The sequence below is a fragment of the Gambusia affinis genome, linkage group LG10 (genome assembly GCF_019740435.1).
Source record: "Gambusia affinis linkage group LG10, SWU_Gaff_1.0, whole genome shotgun sequence".
In the NCBI taxonomy this organism is placed as follows: Eukaryota; Metazoa; Chordata; class Actinopteri; order Cyprinodontiformes; family Poeciliidae; genus Gambusia; species Gambusia affinis.
Window position 1 is genome coordinate 25,087,280 of NC_057877.1, and position 21,337 is coordinate 25,108,616.

Sequence of the window (21,337 nt, forward strand, 5' to 3'; positions counted from 1 at the left end):
ACTAGTTTGGCAGTGATGTAGACGCACGGCTTCTCGACTACGGTTTAGTAAATTATAGTGGAGATTGTTTAATGATAGGAACAAGTGTCTTTTTAGACTTTAGACTCTTGTAACTGAAATGTTGCAACATAGCTGTACAGAACAAAGTTAAACTTAGAGGCTGGAACAGAAAAGTCAAGAAAATAAACTGTGTTTTGTAGTGACCATCCCAAAGCCCTGATCTCATATAAAGAATTTATTGGCCGATTTCTGAAGGTGTGTGCGAGTGAGGAGGCCTACAAACGTGACTCTATTCTAGCAGTTCTGTTGGGAGGAATGGGCCAGAACTGCAGCGAACAACTATGAGAGGCTTGTGGAAGAAAATGTAAAAATGTTTGAACCAAGGGATACAAAGGCAATGGTAACAAACACTGGTAAGAAGTGTGCAAACTTCTAATTTGAGTAAATAAATAATCTGACACATTTTCTCTTTATTGTTCCATTTAGCAAATAGAAATAACTGACTGTAAACAAGACAAAAGGTGTGTTTTTATGTAAACTTCTATCGATTCACTCAATAAGCAATAAAGCTCAGGTATTTTGACGTGTTGCTGTATTGAGCAGTTTTGACCAGTATGAACTTGCTTTACATAAACACATAAACTATTCCCTGAAGGCTAATGTTAGCAGCAAATCCAAACACAGCAAAACCAGACCAGACTTATACCTAAAGCTGTATTAAATAAATAAACCTTTAAACTAATGCTAGCAGGTCTATAGTTATCCATAGTAAAGACTGCAATAAGTTGTCGTCTGTTGCATTGACCTTATGTAATGTGATGTGTACAAACAAAAGTGCTAGCACATGCTAGGTAAGTAATGTGTTTCTGTTCCAACGCAGCTGATTTAAATGATTAATTTGCATCCCTGTCTCCCAGGTCTGCAAATGAACCATTGTGTCCCCTTTCATTGTGTTGTGGTACCAGTATCAAAGTACAGAATCATTGAAAACAGTTTCCCTCAGTACTGTTTCTGAGGTTTAAAGTCTCTTTATTAACGGAGCAGAACAGAGTCCCTCAGCTCTCAACTGTAGCAAGTCCTTAAGATTTAAACGTTGGAGAGGATCTTTAAATCAAACAGGTCTCTGAAGACCTGAGGGCTCGACATGATTCATGCCTGGCAAGTAACTCAAACATTCATTTCAAGCCAAGACCGTTTAGTGCTTTACAGACCAATAGAGAAATTTTGTAGTCTTTCCTTCTACAAAGCTGGGAGCCAGTACAGTGGTTTAAGAACTGGTGAGATCTGATCAATGTTCCTGCAGTTACTCGATTGATTTATTTTTTCTTTTAAGGAACCTGTAAATGAATTACTACAATATTTCTAACTGCAAAAGCAAACCCAAGTTGTTCCTTTTTCTCTGTATTCAAAACAAACCTTTTATCCTGGCAATGTTTATAAGATGACATCAAGTTGGTTTACTGACAGACTTTATGTGCCTGTAAAAACTTAGGTCTGTGTCCAAAAGGTTTCTTGCATGCTCTGTCTATCTTTAGCTCCACTGAGTCCAGTTGAGTACTGATTTCTATCGTTGCATTTTTTGGGCGACTGACTTCTGTTTGCTTTTCAAATAGGGAGGCTGAATCAAGTATACCAGCTTGTTCTTTTGTTGTCTTAAGTGCCTCTCTCCTGATATGCTGGATTCAAAAAATGATGGCAAGCTTTTGTAATTCTCAGGCTCAAGATGAGAACCAATGAAGGACAAATGCTGCTAAAATTGTCAATTAATAAAGAAATAAAATAATGGCTTAATAAAGTAAAAAATGTGCCAAGTAACACATTCAAAAATACAAAACATAAGAACTTTCCCAAGTAATTTAATTCAGTCTTAATGTTTATTTTTTACAACATATTAATGTAACATTTATATTTTATTTTTCATTTTATATCCAATCTTATTGTTATAATAGCTTCCTTTATTTCGTGATTTAAATCTCTTTTCTTATATTCTGTATTTATTTAAAGTAGGATATTATGTCATAACTGGCATGACATACCAGTTATTTGGTATGCAAACGCATTTGTCTGTAACTCTGCTAATTTATGGACAGCTTCTCCCAACAGCTCAGAATGACCCCACATTTGTATGCACAGAAAAGCCGATATCCATATTATTGCAAAGAGATGAGATCTATGACATTGCATTTATTTGGATAACATTTTTTTTAAGAACTGATGAGTTTTTAGAGGACACCGCTTTGATGCCAGTTAATGTTTTCAGTGTCTTTATTCACTGTCAGAAAATAAAGGATGCATTTTCTGCTCCTATTCAAATAGGAAGATAAAGACATGAACTCTGAATAGTAATAATGATGCAATTTATGGTCATATTGTTATAAACACATTTGTCGTGTTTTGGGAGATTATGTAGGCAGAGTGTATGCACCAACTTATTACATTATTTCCCTTAAATCCTGTAAAGAATAGGCTACAAATATGCTTTATTGTCCCTCAGTGGGGCGATTACATACCCAGAGCAGTAATAAAATGAGTATTGGTGGTTTGACAAATTATCCTCTTTTTCTATCCATCAAACCAGCCAGCCCACTCCTGTGCAGAGTTGAGATGCTACATATTATGGATCATTGCATCATTTTGGAACAAATCTGTCTAACAAATTATTCCTCTCTGCACCCTTCTATCTCCATCACATTTAGTGCAAATTAACCATTAAAAAACAGAAGACAGGAAGGAAAGGATCAATATTATTTCAGTGACTTCCAGAGCCCTTCGTGATACTAAAACTAAATTACTTCACTGAGTGCATTACTATGTTTCAATGTGCATCCATTTGCTGTTGTACACTTTAACTGGGCTGAAAGTTCAGCTCTCTCAACATATAACAAGATGTTTAGAGACTATTTATAGAGCCCAAACAAAGTTGCTTCTCCTCTGAACTTCTCAGTCTAAACAGTTAAAAATATGCTATTTTTACTGCCAGTTTCTGCCTTTCAGTTTTTAAATTTCAGCTACTATACCCATCTAGATTTTATTTTTAAAAAGAGTTTTATTCAGATTGGGATCCTGTTTTTATTTTAAAGGCCTTTGTAAATGTGAGGGACCCCAGTAATGTGGCGAAGGTCATGTTTAGCCAAAACAAACCAAACAAACAGAGGGTACTCTCACTTTGCATAATGCATTAAAGTTGCTTTATGTATTTATGTTGCTTTTATTAAACAGAAACAGTTACTACTCCCAGTGCTCCCAGTACTAACTGCAGAAATACACCCTTCAGTCAGAAACAACAAATCACAGCCCGGAGGAGGGTTTTAATGCTGTCAATCAAGCTTGTGTACATCTTGCCCCTTAGCATCTGCTATGCTTTAGCAGGTTCACCACAACATAGATGCTAAGGCTAGTTAGCATAGCCACATGTGACAGCAAATAGATAGTTTTCTTGAAACCGTAAGTTGTTTCTCCACAATTAGCACATTTAGCGGCATGTACATGAGCAGGGTTGACAACTAGAACCTTCCTCCTGGCTCTCAATGGTAGTTTTTGACTAAGATCGGTGTATTTTTGCAGACCACAATAGTAGCACTGGGAAGAGGTGAAGGAGCTTTTTTCCCATATATTATCTGTCTCATTCTTAGCATTATACTGTCACAACATGATGACAGTTTTAACAAATGTGGAAAAATTGGAAATATTTTTATAAAAGTTGCATACTGCAGCTTTATAGTATACCAAGAAATCATGAACAGCAAATGGTAGACAGCTGCTGAACTATTTACAATGTGACTCCAGCAACTGCCTGTAACACTATGTGCTCCACACAGAAACAATACCAGCCACTGTATGCTATTTGGTGAACTATATACAAATTGCAAGTGTGTATGTGTACCCAACTTTGTCCAAATTGGACCATTTCTTCTGGGTGCTCATCATGATAGTTAACTTTTTTCCCCTCCAGTGGGGGTAGTCGACCAAAGCCATTTCCCTGAGCCTTGCAGTTCTGAAAATATTTCCTGTTCATTCTTAGCAATAAGAATCAATCTGCAGGCTTTAACATTTTCAAAACCTGACATTTTAAGTTAACCCAGCCAGTATCACCGTGAGCAGCCTGCAGCTTATTTCCCTGTATACGTGTGTGGGGGCGCACTTTGGTGAAGCTTGAAAGTAAAACTGCCTTCAGAGCACATGGCCTGATAAAGAATGTATAGCATTCCGATCTTGCACCTGGCAGAAATACATGTAGGTTTCAAACAATAAAAAGAAAAAAATGTCACTAATAGTCCTTCGAACAGCTAGTAATGACATTCCCACCTGTCTGCTCCGTGATCAGCGCACACTGCCACTGCCTCAAGCTGTAATTCACTGCTTAACAGCTGCAGAACAAGATGCAATGCACCATCAACCTCAGCAGCCTTATCTAAATTGTTATTCCAATTTAAAACTACAGCAGTGAAACTCTGCACTCAAGCATGCACATTTAATCGGATTCACAATGCTAAATATGATATACATGCAGATTCAGAGTGGAACTAAGGTGAAATGGAAAAGTAAATATTGGGATGCAGCAGAGGTTTCACAGGTATTCATGGGAGGGGTTGGCCATCCAGAGGTGATAAGCTCCACTTCCTTAACACAACCCAGTGATGTGCAGCCTATCAATCATTAAAAAGGTTTTGAACAAAAATCAAAAATAGGGCACATATAACACCTGTGCAAGTGATGAAGAGTTCTAGTAAAAAAAAAAAAAAAGTGCTACTCTTTTGTTTACTTCACCTCAATTTAGGAAATGACCAGTTTGTTCCTCGACTACAGCTCTGAAACTGTTTCTGGCAAGTTTTTTTTTAGTTTTTTTTTAAGATTTTAGTGGACTGGTGGCCTCCATTCAACTGCAGCTGGATGGGAAGGAGGGCAGAGAGAGACGGGGAAGAGCCATCAAATGGCTCGGGCATCGGTCAGAGGACAGCTGTGTACCATAAAGCACATTATGCTGCTCTACCACTGAGCCATGCGATGTCCAAACAACAGTTTCTTTTAGAGTATAAAACTTGGCAGAATGTCTGACAAGTGACTTCACTATGCGTTCAATAAAGGATGCTAAAACTGAGTTTCACAAGATCAAGGATGTTCTATGCTTTGTACTTGTGTAAAAAAATATGCACATAATCATAATTCTGCTGGATACAGAGCCTACATCAAAATCTAAATGGCTTTAAAAGAAGAAAAGTTCTGATTTGGACTGGTTTAGCCAGATTTCAGAACTAAATCTGTCTCTGAGGGTGTGCATAACTAATGAACTGGCAGTTCAAGAGGCAGGTTGGCATATATTCTCAAGACAAAGGCTGTTGACAGATTAAAGAAAACTGAATACTGAAATGTAATGAAATGCTGCTTTAATAAAGCAACAGCTTAACTGTGGGAAAACATAAAGTTAATGAATCTTCTATGACTCCTCCACCTCCCAACTAATTTTTCAGTAAGAATGATAGAAAGAGTCACTGACCAGCAACACACAGAAACATGAAGCTGATCCAAGCTGTTAAAACTTTAGTTGTATTGTTTGTATTTCCAGTGTAATTCTTTAAACTTTCAAGGAGGACTGTTTTTGAATTGTTTAGAATTCGTGTCTCCAATTCTGAAATGAGCCACTGCCAAAAGAAAACAGCCAGTCCCACCCTAGACAGACAACCTCGAGGCCCAGTCAAACACATTTTGAGCACAGAGTCTCTATCCATCAAGATGATGAAGGGGACATTTAGAAACACAGATCATAGGACCCAGTCTGGCTCACTAAGGGCTGATACAACAAGATCCAAAGTAAGAGTAAGAAAGGCGTCTCATCAGTTGTGCTCAGCCCCATAAAGGTCTACCTCTGGTAGATGCTTCATCTCTTTCCCAAACTTATCCAAGACAGGTTAAGACAGATATTTTTGAAATCATCTATAATTTAGTCTCTCAATTTACACGCATTCCCTTTCTAATTTTGTTAGACTAGACATTTGCTATCCGATGTACCACTCAGTAAGTCTCTACACAGATCACACTTCTTACAGGCTGTGAAAGGTGATGGAGAAGTGAAAGTCGAGACAGATAAACAAGTGGGATTTTCCTCTTCACACCAAGATCAAGTATCTGTGATGAAAACCATGCTTACTGCGACATTGTTTCATTTATTAAACACAAACACAAATTCTCCTTTTGTTTAGCTCTTGAAAATGAGCTGGCTCTCCACTACAAAATAGCCGTCTGCCATCATTCCAGCTCAATATCTGCAGGAGGGAAAGGTGTGGATTAGAGGACAACCACTCTACATGGCCTCCTTACCGGTACTAACTGCGTCCTTGACCTACTGATGGAGTCTGTATGTTAGAGACAAAATAAAAGATGAAAGGATGCAGCTCAGGAAAGGGTGCCAACATTCAAAAGTAGCCTGTTCAAAGAAGACTGAGATTTGAGTACTGACAATTTTCTCACTAATGAGCATTAAAAATGGCCTCTCTTCAGCATCTAAACACACAAACTGTTTATAGTTAATGCTTGACAGAACGACAGTATAACAGGTTTAACATTCAAACCTCCATGCACTAAAATGGCTTTGCTATTATACACAAAAGAAAGAAAACTATAACTATGTCTAACTGTCGCTAAGGGACCTTGGAAACCTTTTATATTCCATCCCATATTTGGGAAGAAGCGAGCTCTGTGTCTGTCTGTGTTTGTGACAGGTGGCTCGAACCATGCACAGCACGGATCACTGGCCCATTAAATGGCTGCCAGGAGAGCTTCGTGGAAAAAGTGCGTACTCACACATTGCAAGCAGACAAGCAGTAATACTAGTGTGTAGCTGTCCTTTCCTCTTTGAGCTTCGTTCTATCTCTCAAACACCAACTTCATGCCTTCATACCTTGAGTAGTATAGACACCCTCACACTCCAAGCACAGAGGTAGGATTGCCTGCTTCACAGTTTGTTTGGAGTCCTCTTCCACTCTGTTCCGCTTTTGTTTTTCACTGGTAATGGTTTGTTGTTCTTTCTTTTCTGTGACAGTAATCGCCATTCAAAAACGCACTCCAAATCAAATTCCTCTCCCTTTAGTTTTGATATAAAAGAGTAAGTAATGCTTTTCTTTGTTTTTTGCACTTCATCTTCTCCACATCAGCAGATGCTGTGTTAAATTACAGTTGAGTAAACACATTATGCACTGAAGCAACAGCAGAGAGTCAAAGCCACAACAAAGCTCAGCAACAACACAGTCCAGGAGAAAAGATAAGGAAGGTTGCAATGGGACCAAATAATCAACCTAACCTATGTTTTAAAGGGATATTTCAGATTTTGTTTTGAAGTAAGATTCTCTGAAGTTGCACTTAAATGTGTTGTTTTCTCAGCCAAATATTTAAAGTGGTGTAATAGAGGTGTTGTTTTTCACTGTTGGATGCATCAATCCACCTGATCAGCTGTCTAACTAGTCCAAGTCAGCCACAGGTGGAGTAAAGATTTGGATTTTGAGACAGACCTGATTTTTAGATGGACTGTGTGATATGAAACATAGAAACATATTTATTTTTCAGAATTTCATTTTTCAAAAACAAAAAGACAAGAAAGTCTCCAAAAATGTTCCCACTCACTATTCCAGCATTTGGTTAAAGGAGATACTATAGTTGTCTTGGCAAATTAAAACAAATGTGCTAAATTATCTTTACATAATTATGACATTTTTACTCATTACTTTCCAGGAGGTTTGCTATGTTCAAACCTCAAAAATTAGGTCTGATGTGCTGCTGACCGTAGAAGTGACACTGAAAACCTCACAAGCTTTCTAAGATCTTCAGATTGACGACTGTAGCTTATGATTCTGGTACTGGATCTAAAGAGCTTTTAGAAGAACATGGAATCAACTAATGGATAGAAAATAGTCAAAAATGTATCATCAATCAGCATAAATTTCACAGAACAGCACAAAGACATTGATAGTACCATATTTGGTAACACTTTATTTGACGGGTTGTGAATAAGACTGTCATGACATCGTCATAAACATGACATAACACCTGTCATGAACATGAGTAAATCTTCATGAATATTTATGACTGTTGTCATAAAGTGACATCTGGTAAATCATGACACTTTTAATACAAAGTTGACATTATTCAAAATGTCTTCGTTATGACAACTTGTCATTAACCAAATAATCATGATCTGGCATAAATTTGTTATAAAAGTGTTACTGATTACACTTAAAGAAAAATTATGTAGCTTTATGTTTTTACACCTGTAAGGAACCCAACTGATTCTTTTTCCTGCATTTTGCTCTCTATGATGTGTTTTCTTCTAAGAGATGCGGTTGGTTTGATCTCTGCGAGGGCAGAGCCGGTGGGCAGGGGGGAGCAGGTGGTTTGCCCTGAGACGGGACAGATTCTGCTGTTAGCCAGTGTGACCCCGCTCCCCCCTCCTCTCCACACCCACCAGTCTCTGCGTGGCTCTGGCCCTGAAGCAACCACGCTCAGACTGAAGGTTTTTTTTTTTTCTTACGAACTGAAAGTCACTGACTTTGAACATATCAAGAGCCCAGCTGTCACAACATTTTGAAAATATCCATCATTTCTACAGTTTCTGACTTGTTGACTTGTTACAGAATGAGGTCCATTTATCACAGCAAGCAATTATAAAATCTGATAAGAAAGTAATAGAATCTACACTTTTACCAAAACTATTATTAATAATTTTTTACAGGTAATGAATGAATGACAGATGACAGGATTTTAGCTATTTAGCTCAAGGCTTGCATGTTATCCTGGAAACAGGAACCTACAAACCTACAGTAAATGATGCCATAGACAACTGAATAGTATTTAAATTATAAATATTCCACAGCCTAGATAACATGCATGTTAACAAGTTTATTAATGCCATTGGATGGCATTAATAAACTTGTTAACATGCATGTTACTCAGGCCCACAGCGTCACAGATACTTTTATTTTGTTACTGGAATACTGCAGCTTGGTTTCAGATCAAAACACAGTTACAATTAGAGGATAGTATTTAGCAAACTTTAGAGTTTCAATTTACATTCCTGACTGAAGGATAGAAAATGACTTTTTTTCTCTTGAAATTATCCCATTAGATGATGTATAGTGGAGCCCCCCTTTACAGCAATACTATATTAGTTATTGACATTAGCCCAAATTGTTTTTATCAATGTGCCCTTATTTTTAACGTCTGTGCATCATGGAGCACATTAGATTTACCAAGGTTGGTTGTCTTGTGGAAGTCTGAGAATTAAGGCAAAGAGCGAAAGTTTTTAGAGAATAAGCAGAGACGGCTGTTTTGGTAAGAACAAGCTGTGCTCATCATGCACAATACTAAAGACAGTTTTAGTGTTATATCAAGCTGACACATTCAAGTTTTTCAAATTATGGAAAAGTGGAATGTGTCACTTTTTCATAATTTTGTCCTGTTCTAAAACCGTAAAAGGAGTATTGCAGTCCTAAAAGTTAAGATATGAAATTGCTTCACTATACACGAAGTCTTCCCTCTTTAGAGTGACAGGATGATAGACTTCATTGTTTCCAGAGAACAAACCAACATTCTCAAAGGAGATTTATGAATGTAAACAGTTAAGAAGACTTGATAGCTTCAAGCTGGTATTTTTGGCTTACGACAATAAGCAGCAGCGTGTGTATTTACATTTTGTTGTCATTTTTGTGGACTGGCTGTAGTTTCTGGCAGCAGTGTGTGTATTTACATTTTGTTGTCATTTTTGTGGACTGGCTGTAGTTTCTGGCTTATACATGGACTCTTAGCTGGTTCTCTTCTCTGATCTGACTGCTTTAAACGTCTACTGGTTTTCTCCCACTGATTGTCAGCAGTTGAGTCAAATGGACCCAGCAGAGTGTTTGCCAATCTGACACAACCATTACATCTGACTGTTATTCCACCATGCGTCATGTAATCACGGGGTTTGTGATCACTGTAGGTCTCCCCCTCCACAGGAAGGTCAAACACACAAGTCAAAAGTACATCAAAATGACTGCGCCAGCTCATAGCACCATCATTAGCACCCTCTGATGCAAGCATGTGCTGCTAATGCATAAACACCAAGGGTGGAGAGTTGTAGCGAAGAGGAACCTGTGTGATCCAATGCAGTGGCAACAGCCCCTTCAATGGCCCCATGACACACATCCATGTTCACACAGTGATAGCAGCTGATGTGAACAGTAGGAAAGAAGTACAGTAACAGAGTTTAATCACAACAGAGAGAAAGAAAAAAAACCCATGAGCAACAAGAGTGAAAAGAGTTTCCTTTTTTGAAAGATAAAAAGATGTTCAACCAAAAACAAAGCCACCTTTCCTCAACATCACACACGACCACACACTCATTATTTTCCTTTAGCCTTTTATCCAATTAGTCTCCTCTTCACTCCACCGGCACTTATCCCGTCAATCCTTTCCTTTCGAGGTTACTTCCAAAGCTTTTATCCTGTCAGCACAATTCCCACTTCTGCCATCTGACAGATAAGCTTTGAATCTCAGTGGGATCATGTGATGTGAAAAATATGAGCGCTTATTGTGTTATCGGGTTACAAAGAGCTGTTCACAAAGAGTTGGATTTCTAGGTTAACCAAATGGCTCCCATAACCGGCTTAGCAGTTGCGAAGAGCTAATACCAAACTACAAAAATCAAATGAATTATCTGGATAGTCAACACTGCACTGTAAATCCTGCTCAGTGTTTTGCAGTATGATAAAATAGATAAAAAAATAAAAACAAACATTTAAAATGCCTAAAATATGCAAGAAATTCTCACTATTTACACACAAATTTCTCTGAGTACCTCAACCTTTCTTTGAGGACAAAAACAGATAAATGGGAGAAAAGGGCTTTAAACTTTGATAAAGGTCGCATTTATCTGATTTCTAATTAAGTAAAAATTGCAAAGTACATGAGGATTACTGATGTGTTTAAACACCCAAACCCTTCTGAGTGTTCAGTTTTAATACATTTATTGAACAGAAAAAAATTTCAGATTTTCACTGAACAAATTCAAGAAGGTCGAGGTTATTATTAACGGGTCCATCACCAGCTACCATGTAGCTTTCTGACAGAAGAAAACAGATGGCCAATGTCTGTGAGAATCATTGCAATTTGCTAATTTAATAGGAAGATAATAATGTAATTTTTTTATAAACATGAAACATAAATAAGATGGTGCCTTTATTTACTGGCAACATAAATAAGGGCCCATAATTATTTATGGATCCTTGTAAATAATTATAAGGGTCTGGCTAACATCTCCTGTTGCCATATTTGTTTAGCTGTTTTTTTAGTTTACATTCTACATCTTTTATAAATACCTCATCTATTTAGGCATTGTCTCTGCTGTTGAGGACTGACAGAGTAAGAACTCTATTGTACATTTGCGCATAAATTTGAATTGAATTGAATATGATTATCCAAAATATTAAAATAAACTTACACCATATGGGGAAATCCCATTGTAGACATTGCAAAACAGAACAGAATAGAATTTTGTCTTCATTATTCCAAAGACAAAAACATTGAAACATAATTCTAAATATAATAATATTGTCAAAAGACATTAAAAAACATAATTTTAAGTACAATATGTAAAGGTCCAAAGAGCAAAGGGTCTGTGCTGAGAGCCGTGGAGGTTCAGAAGGTTCTGTGACATCTGATGCGAGAAACTGTTTTTGATGGAAGAGTGAAAAAAGTGATTGTCCAGAGTGAGTTGAGCCATTAATGATGCCATTTGGCCAGCTCTTCAGACAAGCTGTGTAGATGTCCTCCAGCTTCGGATGTGGTAACCTCATCATCCATTTTGGTGACTTGATTATCAGTCTGCCTGTAGCAGTGCAGCTGGAAAAACACACTCTACGGAACAGTGTGAAGGCAAATTCTATGCTGTGGCGGTTAAAAAATGTTTTGCAGCCAATGATCTTAAAAAGAAGATGATGTTTTTGTTTTTTACTGTGAAGTACTGAACCATCAGTCAAGAGCGAGATAGAGGATTAAAAATTTGCAATCCTCTCTCTGTTCTTTATACTAGAAGGTACATGGACCTCTCTACATGTCCGCTTTGATTTTTGTCAGAGACCAGGCCTAGTGTGGTTGCATCGTCTACAAACTAAAAGGAAAGACTGTGACGTGTTATGCATACAAAGATGGTTGGGCTAAGCACACAGCCTTGAGGTACACCTGTGTTGAGAGGGCTGGTACAGTAAATGTTGCTTATTTGACAGTTTATCATCAGCATAATATGCAATACATGTTTACATTCAAGTACAGAAGTGAGACAGAAAGTGAATAGTAGATTTCTCCAACAGACATATGTTAAAAAAATTCATTTTAGATTCTCTAAACAGGTTACTGCACAAAAAAGTGCCTTGAAATTCCTTCAAACTAACTCTTTTTTCACTGGGCTGTCTAAAGGTTACACAGTCACTTTTCAGATTTGCACATTCTGTAATCCAATTTTAAGCTAACACTTTGGCTCAGGATACACCATGACAGGTGTATTTTTAAATGTGTGCAATCCCAAAAGACACGCAAAACCTCAAAGCAACTATGCCACATTAAACAGGTACAATTAAAGCGACAGCACACAGACTCCAAAGGTAAGAAAAGGTGCTGCAGGCTGCCCACTGTCAGGAGCTGCACACTGCCTGAACATCTGCTGCTGACACAGATGGACCCCAGCATGTAAAGTGAAGAGGAGGAGGAGGAGGATAAAAAGGAGGAAGTTGTGTTTGAACTTGATGCTTTATCCTGTTTGAATACATCTGGGCTTAGCAGTATGCAGAAACAACTGGACACGCACCCATGGTGTAGAACATGTCAACATGTAAAGGTCAAACTTGGATCCAACCAACACAAGTTTATGTAAGCAACTACTATTTATTCATATGTAGCTTTATGGATATGAAAACTAAATATTCACAGTGTAGGCTGGCATTTTATGAAATATATTTTTATGCAAACCAGGAAAAACAAAAAAAAATGATGCATGTCTGGTCATGATGGAGGCGAACTATATCAATCCTAGATGTAATATATTGGTAATAGTGCCATTTTATGCATTGAATGAATCATAAATGAGTTTGGTTTTCTTCAGGCCCTGGGGGCTCCGAGGTCAGAGACCCTCTCTACACTTGACATGTGGCAGATGTGATTTGGGGGTTAGAAACTCAACCATCACTCCATGACATGTTGAAAAGCATTTCAATGGAGCAATGAGATCAGAGCCCACATGCCAAATGTGAATGTGTTATTGAATAATAAAGGTCTATTCAGCCATTTACATGCAGGCAAATTTTTTTAACCTTATTGTTTTTCCACATTCTAGAGGATGTTGACACAAAACATTCATCTCAGCCATTTTTCTTACAACTGCTATGTAATTTAATCAGCACCTGACTTGCATATATTCAGTGTGTCATTCTTTGTTCCGTGTCCAATGTCTGAAACAACAAAATGACTATTGATTACAATTTTCCACAGCAGTCATTGCTAACCAAGCCTTAAGTTGATTCAATTGTCTGATATCAGATACTACCAAACATTTTGTTTTGAAAATTGATCTGATTTTTTTCTCCAGTAAAAATTGCAGGAGAAAAGACATTTCACACTGTAACCCCACTGTGCAAGGCAGAGTGAGCTGTGCATATGGCATCAATAATTAAAACTTCAATAATTAGACCAGGAAATGTCTGCTTCCAGTGCTGAATTAGATCAACCATGAAAAAAATATATAAATATAGAACTGATTTAGAAAAATAATATGAAAGTCATTAGAGAAACCTTCGGCTTTTAGTAGCTTAGTTACTACAAACTTATTGAAGAACAGTAATGCAACTTTTCTATTTCTACCAGTACATGAAGTTAAATCCTGTTTCCTAATCCGTTGGCACTTGATATAAAGTCAGAGTACAATGAAAAATATTTACTGGCTAAAGAAAAGGCTCCTTGAACTGGCAAATAGGTAACTTCTAATCTTTTACATAAAGATACTAATCTCTATTTTTAAAAAGTTATTAAAAGTAAACAACATGCTTCTTTATACTCCTTAAGAAAGAAGTAAAATAATATATAATAAAATATCATTATTGAGGATTATGTGTTTTGTTTCTGTCAGGACAATAATACAAAAATAAAGACCAAAAATGTTGGCATTCATTTTCCAATACTAGTTCTTCCTGGAATAGCAATTTACTTTAACTGCACTCTCTCTTCATAGACATGATGAACAAATTTAAAAGATATATTGTAATAATTTATTTATTCTGCAATGATGACATCCATTTTGTACATACAGTACAAATATTTAATGTATGGTTCATGGAACCATCAAGATTTTTGGTGATAACATAAACCAGTAAACAGTCCTCAACCCGGAATTTCATATAATTCAATTTTGCTACATTGTGGCCAAAAATAACCTAAACTAATGAGCACTTGAGAAATAATGCACATATGGGGAACAAACATATGATAGCCCTGCTCAGAGTGCTTTAATAAATCATTAGAAAACTATTAAAGCTACTTATAGAAAAAGATTTAACTCATATCCTCACCACCAAATAGCTCCCACAAAGTTATTTCACTTTCATTCCAAACCCAACCCGTCCTCGTCCTTCTTTCCCATCCCCCACTTCTCTCTGAGATGAAGACTGTCAATAGACAGTATGTATTTGACATACTGTACCATGCACTCACACTTATCCAGTCTGCAGCAGAGGGTTCTCTGGTTTGTGGCTAAATGGTGGAGATGGAGCTGGATGGAAGCACAGAAGTATTAGCTAATACATTCAGACTCTCTATGTCTGTCATGTATTTACACTTTTTTAATTTAGCATAGCAGGTTTTCAAACATAAAAAAGAGGGAAGGTGGTGAAATCATTAAGAAACTGAAAGTTTTTATTTAGCAAACCAGTTAATACCAAACAGAAAAAACGTCTTCAATAAAACCTTCTTGTTGACATGAAAGAATAAATTTTTTTCCCTTCAGTAATTTGATAGGCCTCTTTTTATCTGGGGTTGATTAAATAGCTTTCTGCTATTAAACCAAAGTAGAAAGACATAAAATAATTCAAATTAGCTGATATACTACCAGTTATACTGTTATCTCAACATTCAGTTTGGACATCCATCCAAAGTATGACCAAACTTTAGTAGTCTACTTTCAGCCTGCTGACCAGCAGTGTGTAGCAAACAGCCGGGGTTGGAACTACACTTCACACAGACTGAGAAAACGATGGTCACTTCACAACTTTCTTTCATTAAAACCAAAATAAGACGACACATTTTAACAAATTTTGGAACCAACTTTTTAAAATCTTGGTAAGCCTTTGTTCACTATTTGAGCATTGGAATGTGGTGCTTTTCTTCAGAGTATTTCTATTTGAACAAACTCCTCTGTAAAACTAAAGCCCATGTCATCTGAACAGACCCACAACCAGCTGAAACTAACGCAGACAAACGTCAAAAAGTCAGACTGACTTCTTTGAATTCACTCAACGCTCCTCTGCCTTTCTCAAAACTCAGCCTGACACATGAACAATGTAGAAAACACAAAGCAAAAGATTTTCACATCTGCTGCTTCACCTAAATCCAAGCGACTTTTCCCTTTTTCTCCCCTCTTCTTGTCATTTCTCACACACACCATGCAGTCACGCTCTTTCACACTCCATCTCTCCTTGCACTTGCGTACACGAACCGACGCTCCGACAGAGCGCCGACTCTCCTTGGCAGTGAGCCTCTGGAAGAATGTTTGGCGCTACAAGCCTGAAGGAACACATGCCACCGGCGCAGGCTCGACACGCTGCCTCCTGGAGGCCTGCATGCTGACACAAGTGATGAATGACGCTCAGCGGGGGAAATCAGAAAGGCCATAAAGTTATATACAGTGAAGTCACTCAGTAGTCTTTAAAAACAGGGAAATATGTGCATGTAAAATATATATGTATATATTGAGTGGATTTGGCCTCAATTACAGGAATCTGAAAAAAATGGTTTTAAACATTGACTCTATTTCCCATTTCCATTTTTCACCTGGTACTCGTAAGTTTGGGGTGGCTAAAATGAACACAGTGAAAACGGAAAAAAATGGAAACCCAACAACCAGTAAAAATGAAGTGAGTAGCAACAGGTGGGGGAGGAACCTCTGAATGGTCCTGTACGCTTTATGCTGCCAGAGAAAACTCAGGTCACTTTAACACTTCCTCCACTGAGGCTGGTACTATTAGGGTGACCAGACGTCCTCTTTTTCCCGGACATGTCCTACTTTTCAGACCTAAAAAAATGTCTGGGGGGAATTTAAAAATCGTCCGGGATTTTGGTCAACTGCCTCAAAACACATTACATAGCTTACAGTGCATTGTGATTACATGGCCACTCCGTTCCGCCACTCCGTTCCACCACTCCATTCCAGGTTTCTTTGTATGGCAAATTAGTCACGCCCTTCTCCCAAAATCCAATCACGTTGCATTATGTGTGCGAGTGTGAGTGGGAAAAGTAAAGATAGCTGAGTTGATTTGTACACCGGCCGCTAGACTAGTTAAACCTTAAGTGTGACAGCCGGTGTCCGCCGATTCTCCGGCAAAAATGCCTAAACGAAAGTGTACGTTTACGGAGGAATTAAAGAAAAGATTCCCGTGCTTTCATCAAGGTCGTGATCCCTATGAGGCGGAGTGTTTGACGTGTAAGGCAGGCAGTTTAGAATACCTTAACTCAGGCAACTGATCCATGTCTGAATGGTCAAAAAGAAAAGTTCGGGATGAACCATTGTGTTTACACTCTACTCTCACTAGCTGTGTCTCCATTAACCATAAAGTTACACAAATTGAAATTACAAAAATAAACTGTCTTCACATAATGATGCCAATCTCAAAATAACACTCTTATTTTTCAATAAAAAGTTTTGCCATTTGGAAGGGGTAGTTTGGCACACATTCATAATGGAAACACAGTAACGTATGGTCAAGAGGTATAAGTCTAGAGCAAAAATACAAGGTTTCCTCCGTGGGGTAGGAAACCCTGTATTTCCTACCCCACGATTAGGAAATATCGTGGGGTAGGATATTTCCTACCCCACGTTTAGGGTGGTTTAGGACCACCATCAAAGATCAACATCTGACCTGGCCTCACTCTGGACCTCAAGCAGTTTGGATTATTGGCTTCTTCTTTCTTCCTCCGGACTCTGGCACTCTATAACAGCTGTATCTGGTTCTGATGCAGCTTAGCACAAGAAGTCCAATGATTATAGTCCATTGTATCTGTATCAGCAATGACTCTAGGCACAGACCATGCCATGCAAAACTCCAAGACCGGTTTGATTGGGCTTTGTAAGTCAAACATCTTACAGTGGCAGTTATTTCGTGTGTTTGTGCAAGATTTTTATCACTAATTTTTCCTTTCACTCTATTTTCCATCATTATGTTTGGATGCAGTAGTGCAGGCAGCCCGTTTCAACAGCAATGAGTTTTTATGGCTTATTCTTCCTGGCGGAGGTTATCAACAACAGGCTGCAGCACAACTGTCAAACCTGCTGTCGTCTTCATAATTGTGCAGGGTGTAACATGTAAAGTAACATTTCTCTGCTAAAAATCTGTTTTATCTATCAGTCTAACTTAGCATTTTAAGATTCTGATCAACTGAGCTTGGGGTTTTTGATAATTCTAAGCCATAATTGTCAACATTCAGGTAAATAAACAGTTAAAATACATCACTTTGCATAAAATAAATTGCACACCTGTTTAATTAGCTCCTTTATTGAAATGAAAAACTAGCTAGTGTTTCCTCCCTTTAATGAAGAATAAATGGAAAAATGCACTTACACTTTATGTTTTCAGTACCCATTGATAGGCAATACTGACCACTCAAACACCCATATTATGCATATATCAGTTGGTAAACTGGGAGTAAGGACCTTAGAGGAAGTTTGAATCTAACCTACAACCTTTAATTAGAAGATGACTACTTTTAACCATTGATCCACACAGGATTACTCCCTAAACTTTGCAGATATTAGTTCTTAATCTGTCCTTTTATTTACTTTTTAATTAAGTGTGTTCAATTTTGTAGATGGATTTTGTTTTTTCGCATTTTCAAAAAATAAGAACATAAAATATTAAAAAAGACCAGGTATAACTAGTCACATTTAAAACATTCGTGAGTAAAGTGGCAAGTGAATTATATTTTATTTTATTTTCTGGAATAAGTACACTAGCATTCCTAAAGTTGCTTTAAAAGTTTTTATTTAAGGGTGGGGAACCGTCTGGTCGCATCACCTCTGGGGTTTATGAATGACTTTCTTATAAACTAATAATTTTTCACATTTTGTTGTTTAAAAAGAGCGTCATGCAAACTGGACCTCAGAGTCGTGGAGTTACTCCCGGGTCTTCCTGCAGCGCAAAAAACTGAAACAGCACATTGTTAACTTTTTGCGCCAGTTTCCTGTTGGCGTACCTGGTTGGAGGTGTCCGGCGGCAGGTTTTTGATGAGGATTTTTCTCCTGTTGCTCAGCTCCCGGCGAGTTTTGGCCAACCTCCTCTCGATCTCCTCCGGGTCCAGGTCCGGCAGGTCGCGGAGGCTGACGCCCGGCTCGGAGGGCTGCGCTGCGGCGGCCACCGCCGCCTCTTCATCCTCCGGCTGTCTGCTTTCGGGGCTGTCCATGTCCGGGGAGAGCACACTATCCCGGTTGAGAGAAGAGTGAACGATCGGCGGCTGGATGGACGAGGCTGCCGCCATCTTGGGAAGCTGAGAGAAAAGTGTTTAAAGAGAGAGAGAGGTAGAGAAATATAGACAGGGAGAGAAAGAGAGAGAGCAGGTGGGAGGCGTGTGCGTCCCAACAACCCAGAATAAACGCAATAATAACATTAATTTAAATTATTCGGATCTAATCATTTACACTTCTAGGGACAGGGAAAAATATTATTTTATATTCACTTTGCATCACCTCCCTTATTAAATAGCTTAATCCATATTCTTTTGTCTGGGGTTATTCTTAATCAATGGAGTAATGATTCAAATTAATGTTGCAGTGTTTGCATCTATTTATGAATATTACTTATGTAAAAAAAGAAGAAGTACAAAAAAGTTTTTAAATGTAGTTTGAAAAAACTAAATTATTGGTTGATTTCTGCAGCTGGCACCTCGAACTAGTTGCGCCCCCAATTGTCTGTTCAGTGTACTGCAAATAAGCTTAGTCAGAGTTCACCTTTGTTTCTATTCAACCAAAAACTTTTGTGAGCCTGATTTTAGGCAAAAAGAACAAAACGAGTCAAATGAACCACATGCAGCATCTATAAAATGTTTTGTGTTTTTATAAAGAACTTCTACATTTCAGCTCTTATTCTCATCTAGCAGTACAGTTATGAAGGAGAAAAAAGGCATTCAGTGCAGAATTGCTTTTAGCCACCACAGCTCTCCTGCTCTCTGTGTGCTTTATGTGGCTATGAATGCCTGTGTGCCTTCCCTCCTGTCTACCCAAGTCATCCAGTGAATGCCAACCTAGCAGCCAACTGAGCCAGCCTGCCTGCCTGCCCACCGTGGGTGGAAATCTGCTCCTGGCAAACACAAGGGGAGCAGAGCTCCCTGCCGAGTCCTCACAATGCCCATGTAGCTTCCGCAGGCAGCGTGAGTCGCTTACAGGAACACACGCTGTAAACTCACATTCACATGCTGCATCCACATTCATATAGACACACAAGCATGTCAACTAGCACACATCAACCCACTTAGGAAATATTTAGACCACAATTGTGCCGAGGCCTTTTAGAGACGGTGAAATCGGGCTCCTCGTTCTCTCTCTCGCCATCTGTGTGGAGTGTTTCTTGGCAGATCGAAGTCCAGACAATCACAGTTGTCAGTGGGTGAAAATGATCTCACATTGCCAAGTGGCTGAGCCAGTGTAACTAAAACTCAGTGATTGTACAGTGTGTGGACTGTGTGAACGCTTCAATTAGGCTTGTACTCAGTCCACTCCAAAGCAGAAAGGCCAAAGAAAGGGCAATGTGTGTAGCTCTGTTTCAAAATGAAGCAAGTTTATAATTTGGCTCTTGGTTTGCTCAGTTTCATTTTCAGTACTAAAAATACCAAAACACAGTTTCTCATGAGAATCACGAACATAAAAGCACATTTTTCTTCATTGTGACACTGATGTGGCTCAATGTTTTCTCAACCAATATAGCTATCAGTATTTTGGGGATATGTCTTTTCCAGTTTTACACATCTGGACAAAAGGTTTTGTCCATTCTTTTCTGCAACAAACCTCAAAGTCAGTCTGACTGCATGGAAAGCATCTGAGATAATAAATTTTTAAGTCTTGTCGTTGATTCTCAAATGCTTTTAGGTCTGGATAACATTGATCCAAATAAAGGTCAAAGAGATGAAGCAAACTATTTTAATTGTAAAAACTGTGATGAAATTCCCAGCTTTAGGCTTTGTGTTGCTTCTACAGTGAGTAGTGATGGTGGACAGATTGATGGACATGAATCACTGAGCAATGGGTTTGTGGAAAGACAACAAGGACTTGCCTGTCACTTAAACAGGCTGATTTTTTTGGAGACGCATGAATCACCCCACTTAGTGCTAAACAACGTTTTCATGAGAGAACAATTAATTTCTTCTCTCGTCCCTTGGCAAAATGCGTGCCGGCAGAGTGTTACGGATAAATCACATCGGCCTGCAAACACCCCACATGGTGCAGTTATGCAAACCATCCTTCCAAAGCTTTTTACCTATGCAGAAAGTCAGCCTCTTGTTATAATGGACTGCGCTTCACAAACTGAGAGAAGAGATGTTAGACGTTCTCTGTGTAAAACACAAGAGCCCTGCCAATGCAGCGTGTCAGCCGGTGATTCACAGCCCTTTGGAGTGGGTGGCGGTGGAGAGGAGCAGAAGAAAGCAGGAACACGTTTGGTGCTGCTGCTCGCTGGGACTGAAGAGTGCGAGGGCGTGGGTGGGCTGAGTGGCTGAGCGGGCAAAGCGGGCACCTGGGACGAGCTCAGTAGGCGTGAGGACAGAGAGGGAGAGAGAGCAGGAAGGGCCGGGAGGGAGGGAGGAAGGGAAAGAGGAAAGGTTTACCATGAACGTCAAAGTGGCTCATTGTGTGGAGGAGTTGGAGAATTAGCAAATGCACATGTGCATGTAGATTGTACAGAGTGATTATGGATATGATCATCCTGCATTCATTTCAGGAATGGAAGAGTTGGTTGGAAAATGAACTAGTGGTAGGCATCTATTGTATCATTTATAATTTATCGTGATAAATTTATCATCATGATAAGATTTAGATTTTTTGTTGTCACAATAAATTCCAATTAATGATGTT

General features: G+C 38.5%; 1 protein-coding gene across 2 annotated transcripts in view; it reads right to left on the minus strand.

The window, feature by feature from the left end:
* raver2 (ribonucleoprotein, PTB-binding 2) overlaps positions 1-19,165 on the minus strand; it is an 83,706-nt gene extending 64,541 nt beyond the window's left edge. The window contains exon 1 of one of the 2 annotated variants that reach the window (XM_044128185.1): positions 18,472-19,165. In XM_044128185.1, coding sequence (XP_043984120.1) covers positions 18,472-18,753 — 282 coding nt within the window. In that variant the 5' untranslated portion in view covers positions 18,754-19,165. The remainder of the gene's footprint in view (positions 1-18,471) is intronic. The other variant, XM_044128186.1, reaches the window with a different exon arrangement.
* Positions 19,166-21,337: the final 2,172 nt, after the last annotated feature.